The sequence below is a fragment of the Gallus gallus genome, chromosome 1 (genome assembly GCF_016699485.2).
Source record: "Gallus gallus isolate bGalGal1 chromosome 1, bGalGal1.mat.broiler.GRCg7b, whole genome shotgun sequence".
Lineage (NCBI taxonomy): Eukaryota > Metazoa > Chordata > Aves > Galliformes > Phasianidae > Gallus > Gallus gallus.
In genome coordinates, this window is record NC_052532.1 from 192,750,528 (window position 1) to 192,760,117 (window position 9,590).

Sequence of the window (9,590 nt, forward strand, 5' to 3'; positions counted from 1 at the left end):
GGCTCCCGTGCGTGGTGCTGAGCGAGGGACGGAGACTCCACCACCCCCTGTGCAGCCCGTGGTGCTGCATCGCCGCTCTTTGTGGGACGAAATGTTTCCTAATCATGGGATCATGGAACAGCCTGGGTTGAAAAGGATCATCGTTTCAATCCCCGTGCCGTGGGCAGGGTGGCCAAATAACACCCAGCATGAACCTCTTCTGACACAGCCTCTCATCCTATCGCTGTTACCCCGTAGAAGAGGCCGACCCCCACCTCACCATAACCTCCTTTCAGGAGAGCAGGAAGGCCTCCTCTGAGCCTCCTCCAGACTCAGCCATTTCAGTTCCCTCAGCTGCTCCCCATAAGACCCATAGGGTGTTATGAGCATCCTATGTACCCCTTAACCCTGTCTGTTCCTCATCTCACATTACAGACTCCCAATGCCTCATAGCAGTAAGGCTCATCACGGAGTCTGTTGAGCCCCTTGATGAATCCCTCACAGTTACATCCTCCCCCACACCTCCCCCTTCTTTATTAATAAACTGTGACTGCGGTCCAACTTCCCAGGTTCCATCATTCAGCTTTTGGGATGATCAGGGATGGTTCCCTTCCCCCTCTGCTCGGTGCCCCTCCACCGGTGCCCCATTTCCCCGCTGTTTGCACTCTGCTTTCAGCCCACTGGGTGCAAAACCCTCCCCGGGCCCTTCCAGGTCCTGCTGTAGTGCAGCTGCTGCTGTTCTTCCCAATCTCTTTCATTACAATCCCTGTTTCTATATACTCTCCAAGCCCCCTTCATTAATTTATCCACGTCCCTTACTTCAATTCCTTTAACCTGTACATCATCGGGAGCAAACGAAGACGTTCTCGCTCCGATTAGCAGAAGACCTTGGGAGGTGCCAACAAGTTCAGCAGATTGTAAGTATTTGTGCCAGATAGACCCTCTGGACATCATCACCAGATGTCTGGCTTGGGCACCTGGCATGGCTGTGAGTGGATGCTGTGAAGGTCAGGCTGACCATTGGCGAGCCCTGCTGAGCCTGAGGTGGCTGATGGAGAGGAGCAGGGAGGAGCTTTGGGTCCATGTGTGACAAAGGAGCAGAAGGTGGGCTGCCAAATGATGGAAGACCCCATCAATTATGTATGGAACCAGCTTTATGTTGTCCCGGCCAGGAACAAATGGGGGGAGATGACCTGTGCAGAAGGAGGTGAGTGTGGGAATGGAAGGTTGTGTCCGCATTTACAACTAGCAAGGTGAGTATTTCATGGTCTCTGCTGTCATCTAGTGAGCTTTATTGGTACTAAAAGTTCTTCCTGAGATTCTCTTCGTTGAAACAAAGGGGGGTCTTTAATAATCCTCATCAGTTGTCCTTTAGGTAAATTTTCCATATTTATGCATGTTTAGTAGTTAGGATTCGATAATTAACAAGTACAAAAATTGCAGCTGTTGTATCATAGGCTATTCTGTTTTGCCAAGAGGCCCTCAGCAAAAGACCAACCCAGGGCCTCAACATGAGGTCAAACTGTCCCACTGTCCAAGGATGCTATGAATGCCCCATCCCTGGAGGCATTCAAGGCCAGGCTGGATGTGGCTCTGGGCAGCCTGGTCTGCTGGTTGGCGACCCTGCACATAGCAGGGGGTTGAAAATCAATGACCGTTGTGGTCCTTTTCAACCCAGGTCATTCTGTGATGATTCTATGATTCTATGATGATGATTCACTTTTGGATTAGGAGGAATGCAACAGGTGCTTCCCTACATCTTTCCTTCCAAACTTCTCTCTCTCCAAGGACAGCAGACGTCCAGGAATAATGGCCTAACATTGAGTAAGCAATTGGAGAAGTTAATTAGCAATATAAGCTTAGCTAGCAGCAATTAATGTTTATCCAGTATCCATATGTTTAGTTGAGCGTCGGGAAGATTGTGAACCTGAAGTACTCAGCCAGTGAGGAACCAGGGTTGGAAAAGATAAGTGTTGGGTAATGGGGCATAAAAGATGTAACTGTTTTCTGTGGCCCTCCTGCTTGCAGGACACCCGCCTCTGCAATTGAGAATAAAATCTGCTTTATCAGAGATACCGCCCCACACCCAAATCCTTTCCCAGCACATCTTTCCAGCCATTCTACCCCAGGCCCATAGTGCTGCATGGGGTTGTTGTGGCCAAAGAAGGACAGGCTCTGTGTCACAAGATAGTGGTCACAGGGACGAGGGCTGAGGGCTCCTCAGGCTGTGCTTCTGGATTGGGCTGGAGAGGCTCAGGGTGCTCAGGGATGTGTCACCTCCGGACATCCCAGGATGTGCTCAGCACCGCTATAGAACGTGGCTGATAAGAGCTGTGAGACCTTCCAGATCCGCTCTGTGACCTGGGGTGAGCGCCAGAGGTCCCTGGCAGCCCAGCACAGTGTCCCCATGCAAGTGTCACCCCAGGGTGGGATGTGGCTGATAAGAGGCAGGTGGCCACGGAGCGGTCATTGTCCTCACATGGCCAACACGGGTGGGAGGAGCAGGGACAGGCACAGCAGTGGTAGGGCCATGCTGGGCTCTGTTCAGCTATGAGGGGCTCCTGGGCGCAGTCACTGCTGCCAGCACTGTGGGGAAGAGCTCTGCTGTTCCCAGAGCTTCACCCAACGGGATGGTGGCACTGGAACTCCATGTGATAACAGGAGATGAACCAGGAATGAGAGAGTTGGGAGCGCAGGCTCAGTGTCAGGAATACAGTGGATAAACTACAGCGCTGGTCCCAGTGTGTCAACACCCACAAACCACCTCATCAGATGACCAAGACACCACATCCCAGGCAATCCACGCCACAGCACTGGGGCTACACATTACCCCATGGGATGGGGAGAGAACAACCATGAGGGACACTAGGGGATGCCTAGTAGGGGAAGACATAGGACAATAATTTTGGTGTGAGGGTAGCACAGCTAGTCCTGAGATGTTAAAGAATCTCCACTGTTGGAGATATCCATATCCTGGGTGGGCACAGTGCTGGAGCACCTGCTCAAAGTGACCCTGCTGGAGCATGGTGGGAGCAGACCATCTCCTGATGGTGTTGGGAGACTCCAGCAGCACACACGTGGAGGCTGCATGTGATGCTGGGGAGCTGCCACTGCAGTGCAAGAGCTGGGGGATGGCAGTGCTGGGCAGGATGGGGTGAGAGGCCCCGGGTACCTCCCCTCCTCACCACCCTGCTCCCTGCGTGCCCAGAGACATGGCGACACCACGGCCAGCTGTGGCAAAGGCCACGGCTGGGCTCAGATGAGGACAGGGGCACAGAGCCAGGGACACGGCACAGCTGAGCCCAGCAGGGCTGGAGCCAAACCCAGCCTAGCAGGAGGGAGCAGAGGGATGGCAGAGCAGGGACGTGCCTTGGCTCTATAAAAAGCCTCCACAGGGCCGGGCAGCAGTGGGACGTGAGGAGAGGCAAGGAGTGGGGCCATGGAGCAGTACTTCTCGGCCACGCAGAAGATGGAGCAGGAGGTGATGTTCCCCAGCCTGCTGCGAGGGGTCTTCCCGCAGGACGGGGCCGACCCAGCCACCGGCGGCCCCGCAGACCTCTACGAGCGCTACCAGCTCCTCAAGGCCATCAAGCCCGTGGTGGAGCGAGGCCTGGCCTCCGTCACCGATCAGAGCCCCACCAGCAATGCCGACGCCGACACGGCCCCATATGATGGCATAGATGGGAATCTGGAGGAGCGGCTGTCCCACCACATGAATGGCTTGCAGCAGGTTCTGACCGACCTCACCAAAAACACCAAAGCTCTCACCCGGAGGTACAGCCAGATCCTGGAGGAGATCAACCTCGGTGAAGGTCAGAGCAGCTCATGAGCCTGCACACGGAGACTCCAAGGTAGGAGCTTGGGGAGATGCAGAGGCAAGGCAAGCTGGTTGGGGGGTAACTTACGTTGTCTTCTTGCCCCATCATCTGGGCGACTTTCCAATGTTTGCATCACTTTCCAAAATCCCAGGAGTTTTGAGTCTCTGTCCTTTGCACTTCGTTGCTCAACAGATCCTGCTGAGTTCGTCTTTCTCAATCACCCATTGGCATAGGCTGTGTCACTGAACAAAGGTCGCTTTGGGAGCTCCATGCTGACCCCAAGATTCTCCTGCTCGCAGCTCAGGCAGTGTCTGGCTGCTGCTGGGTAAACACAAAAGATCCCAAACCATCCTCATGGAGTAAAAGGCCTTTTGGCATTTTTGGTCCCCACATGCCTAATTTGAGATACCATCTGCCAACAGCTCAACTACCTCAGTCCTCCCCTAGAAAGCCAGCCCAGACGCTGTGCTGGTGAGACTTTCACCCCTGGGATTCCATGGCCCCTGCACTCCACCACAGACATGGGCTCAGGATCAAACCAAGCTCTGATGGTTCTTGCAGTGAAACAGAGCAAAGAAAGGATGTCCTACACAGAAGTGTCAGCTCTCATTTTGGAAGATATATGACCAGGAATGAGAACATCCCAACCAAACTGTGTCCGTTCTCCCAACAGGGTGATCTGACGTTTGCAGCCCAGCGGCAGCTTTATTCCTGTGCCAAGTCCCACCAAGGAATGTCTTCTGCACAGACCAGCACAGAGGCTTGGCTGTACCATCCAAGCTGCCACATGGCCAATCCTCCCGGCAAACCTCACTGCTTTGTTTCACCTCCATTCCCGGGGATTGCCTTGCAGTAGGCAGGGCAGAAATGAGCGTTCGCTGTTATTGCTTCCTAGAAGGCATCTGTAACCTTGAAACAATGCTTTTGTTCTGCATGTGCCTAGACCACCTTCCCACTGGTTTCTTTGATAATGTCACCAGTTCCCAAAGTCAATGATCTGAAATAAAATGCAATAATAAAATGAGCAAACGTGCATGTGTGTTTTCTACAAGCCATTACTTTTGTAGAGCTACTGTCCCTTAGCCCATGATGACAAGGATGTCTTGGCCACCAAGGTCAAACTCTAGTGCAGGCAGGTGATCTGGGTTTCTCCTTTGGAGAGTGGGAATTGGGTTTGTGCCGGGATAGTTGTTCCCAAAGCTCTCTGGCTCTCACATTTTGCAAAAGCTTGGAGCAATCCTGCCTTTGTTGTGAGTCAGGTACTGGGAGCCTGATCTGTTCTCCAGCATCTTTCCTCCCCTTCCTATCTCCTCCTCCTGGATCACCAGCTTGTCCACATCCCATCCCAACCTCCACATCCCAACCCAATCAGTAGCTGCACATACCCTCCCCTATCCCACACTCATCCAACCCTTCATGTCATCTCCATCATGTCATCTCCATCACATTGTGCCATCATGTCATCTCCACCGCAGATGGCCCTGGGGACAATTCTGCCTCCTCTCCACTTGGTCTCCACTGGGGCTGTGGCACCTTCTGGAGCCAGGCAGAGAACAGAATATGGAGATCTTCTGATGTGTTGAATGGGAAGTTAAAGGATATGCTCACCCTCAGTTCCTTATTGGGCAGTGGTTTCGTGCCCTGTGCACAAGCTGTGCCCAACTCTCCTCTCCCAGATCCATTGCTCTGGGAAAGTCCTACTGAACTGGGCACTAGAGGGAGTCATCCCCATGCCTCTCCAGCCCTCTCTAAAAGAAATCCAACTGCTGAAACACAGATGCTTTGGTTGAACAAACCCTGGTACTCCATCAGGTTTCAGTTATGATTAAAGAAAACAGAGATCTGAGAGCATCTGTGGAAAGAGGATTGCAACTGCGCCCAGGGCTGTGGGCTCTGTTTGTGCTGCATGTGCTCTCACATGCATCCTGCTCTACTGGGGTTTCTCAGGGAGAGACATTTCCTGTAAGAGGCCTGGTACTACCCAAGGACAAAATAAGGTATCTACAAGCTGCTGTGAAATTGTTCCCAAGCACCCATCGGAGAAACACAGCAGGAGTGTAAAGAACCAGAGCTTATCATTAGATTGTAGGCATGAAGTATTTCTGCAACAGTGTGAACATCAGGAAATTCTCCTACGCATTCTGAGCTGCTATCAAGTGGTAAAAAAAAAAAAAAAAAAAAAAAAAAAAAGAGCCAATCTTGAACAATTTACCTCTCATTCTTCCATGTGTGAGATAGATTCAACTTGCTGTCAACAAGAACCCTCAGATCACTTTCTGTGGGGCTGCTGTCCAGACTCTGGTCCCCCGATCTGCACACAGAGCCAGGGCTGCCCTGTCCCAGGTGCAAAGTCTAGCTCTTGCTCTTGTTGAACTTCATGTGGTTGGTGATTGCCTTGCTCTCTAATTTGTCAAGTTAGCGGAAGCCACTGAGCATTGAGCTGAAGAGGACAGCAAGCATGGCTTCCTCACCAGATCCTTCTTCTAGCACCCCAGGAGCTTATTCCCACAGTGAATACCCAAGGATTCCCTCTTGACTGAAGATGCAGTCGCACAGGATCTCAAGGGTACACAGCCAAAGTCTGTTTTCTCTTTCTTTCCTTATTTCTATGTGCCTAATTGGCAGAACATGGTCTTATCTCTCAGCCTTGCTTTTCCATCACCAGCCCCACATTTCCTCTCCTCCACCAAATGGAAGAAGTAGGCTGTAGCCTCCATGAGACCAGGCATAAACCCACTGGCTGGGTTGCCTTTCTTCATAGACTACACCAGAATGCTCTTCTCCTCTGCAGATTGTCCCTTTCCTGGCTAGACAGACAGCATTAGCCTGAACTTAGACTGGAAACAAGCCAACGTCCCTCAAGACGGAGCAGCCAGCTGACTGGATCCATGTCAATATGTTTAATAGGGTCACTGGGTGAGAAGGAGCTAGGAATTTTGGCATTCAGCTCTGCCCATACCCTCCATGAAGGCACATCAAGAACATGAGGATAAAGAGAAAGAAGGGAGCACGGTTGCATCTAGTTTGGCTTCTTGCTCCAGTAAGGTCTATGAGCCAGTGTGAATGTGATATAAAAAGAGGAAAGAAGTCAATGGGCATGATGATTAGGAGACTAATGTTGTTTCTTAGGAACGTGGACACTGACGGCTTGTTGGGTTGTTGACCAGATGGGAATTGGTCAATTCCAATCCCCGTTGACCAGATGGGAATATGAGTGGTTGAGGCTGTACTCTGGGAATGCCTTTCCCCATTCATTCGCTGGGAATGAATGGAGGTGCTCAGCTGTCTTGTCGTTTGGTGTCCTGGGGCCTGTCCAAAGACACCTGCTGAAGCCACCCAGGCACACAGAGCAGGGTGGCTTCAGCTAAATGGCTGGAAGGCCATGGGTGGAAGTGCCTGTGGTGTTTGCACAGTGGATGGCTGTTTGACTTAGGAGTGGCTTCTGAAGTGCAGAGCCTCCTGCCCAGCTACAGTGGTGCAATTTCTCAGCAGATCTACAGCAAATGCTTCTGGATCTGCTTTTTAGCCGTGCCATGCCTCATCCTGCCAGGCTAGAAGTTTGCCTATATTCAGGTTTCCCCATGCTGGAAATTAGTGTCTGTACTTAGCAAATGTACAGGGTGTGTCCATGCAGGGTGCAGTCTGATGAATATGGCAGAGCCGTATCAAACTCATGGAGAAGTGAAGGCTGTGAAGAGATGGGAAAGCAAGACAAGCTGTGGTGCAAGCTGCCTGGACAGGAACCTTGGTAGGTAATGCTGCTCCAATGCTGGGATCTGTTTCAGAAACCACGTAACACTGGCTGTACACAGGAGCTTTTCCCAAAGGAGAAGTGGTGAGATGATAGTAAATAGTGTCCAAATAAGAGTTTAGGATAGCTGTGCCTCTCCTCTTTGCCACCCCATTACTGCTGTTTAATATTACCTGGCTTGTTCCCCAGCTTTCCACAGGAATCTCCTCCACTGAGACCCCTTGGAGCAGGTGGGTGTTGGGAATTGGTGCCATTTACACCTCAGATACCGGACATAAGGAAATAAAGAACAAACAGGAGCTGCTCTGTGCTCCATCTCAGCTGTTTCCCCACACCCAGGCTTCTCACTTGCCTTTCTGATTTAGCAGCTGCTTTCTGTAATCACTTTATTCCTTTTTTTTTTTCCATTGGATTTAGTGTATTTACTTGTACTGAGGCACAAAACCCAAATAGGAATGTTGTTGATCTAACTCTCACAAACAGAAGCTGCCAATCCAATGTGCTAATAAATCTGTTAAAAATACTTGTATGGACAATGCTGTTTTCCAATCTGATGCATTTACCAGCATAAATCTGTTCCAGTCCATTGTTATCTACATATTTATACAATTCTCAAAAACACATTTTTTTTTTCCCCACAAAGCCATTGTCAAGTTACTCCTTCTTCAGCAGACACAAAGCTTGTAATAAAGCTATTCTTGTGACTCATATCATGGTTGTTTGCACATGGCTCAGGCACAGGGTAATCCTTTTAAGCAATGGAACGATGGTCCCTGCCTGTAGGAGATTGCACTCTTGGAGATGTCCTTGGAGATGGGGACAGAAGGAAACCTATTTTTGAAATGTCTACAAAAGCAATGTCAGGGGAAGCAGCCACCCCAAGAATAGGCAAGAGGCTTGAAGCATTATTGTGTGCATGGAGCCAGTAGAGGAATGGAGAACATCTCATGGCCCCTGTTGCTCATCCTGCTCAGGTTCTATGGCCCATCTTGGCAGCTGGCCTCTCCAATAGGTCATGGTGACCTCTTTGAGAAGAGAAAGGGATCTATGAAGGTGACACAGCTGCTGGTTATAGCAGCACTTTGAGCTTCTTGCCAACCTACCAGCTAATCTCTCCTCATACATAGGGTGCCCCAAAAACCTCAGCAATTCCATGTTTTCTCGTTCTAGCTCACTCCAATGATAGGAAAAGCACCAGTGTTCTTCTAGATGAAAGGCAATGGCAACTACAGAAAACAAACCCCAGAACCTTCACCCACCACTGCATCTTGTTTCCCCCTTGGCTATCCCCCAAATTCCCAAAGTGCTCAGATCAGCACCTTGCTGATCCTTCTCGATCTACTCAGCAAACATCCTCACAGATCTCCTTTGCTGCTCAGCAGCAAGCAGGTTGGTCCCCAAAAGACCATCAGTGGATCAGAGACAGCTTTCAGAGGCCAAAAGGATGAGGGATTTCAGGGATCTGAGTCAAGTGGTAACAATAAAACCCAACAGAGACCCTGGGTAGAAATTCTAGCTTAATACAAAGCAAAGTTCATTCCCCAAAGGGGGAAAGACAGTTAACCTCCCAGAATCAGCACAGTGGTGGCCAAGGCCTCCTAGGGAGTGCAGAGCAAGAGGCACAATGGGGTTGTGGGAATCCCAGGACAGGGTCGCCCAAGGCTATGGAGACATTCATGCTCTTGGCTTTTCACTTCTCTCCCAAGGGAAGAATGGAATTTGAACCAGCCTGGGTTAGCTGATACAGGCAGCATGGAGTGCTGAGAGCCCTCCAGCCCCCTCCAGAGCCACAATCTCACTTTTGCCTTTCAAGTGTTTGCTTCCCACCCACTGGTTTCCTCAGCATCACTTTGAACCTGGGGTAAAAGGTGGAGCGATGAACTACATGAGTGACTGTTTCCCCTTAGTGCAGGCCCAGAGGGCTTTGATGCAGAGAGATGACTCCCCTCAAAACCTTCCGTGTCTGGGACACCATACAGATCAGATGTGTGGTCCCAGAAATCCAGGCTGCCATCTCTGATGTGACTGCCAAAAAGAAAGGC

General features: G+C 50.7%; 1 protein-coding gene across 1 annotated transcript; it reads left to right on the top strand.

Annotated features, from left to right (window-relative positions):
• The first annotated feature begins 3,388 nt into the window (after positions 1–3,388).
• THRSP (thyroid hormone responsive) lies at positions 3,389–4,821 on the top strand. Its single transcript, NM_213577.3, has 2 exons — positions 3,389–3,830; positions 4,471–4,821. The coding sequence occupies exon 1, from the start codon at positions 3,419–3,421 to the stop codon at positions 3,806–3,808; it is 390 nt and encodes a 129-aa protein (NP_998742.2). The 5' UTR covers positions 3,389–3,418; the 3' UTR covers positions 3,809–3,830; positions 4,471–4,821.
• The last annotated feature ends 4,769 nt before the right edge of the window (positions 4,822–9,590 follow it).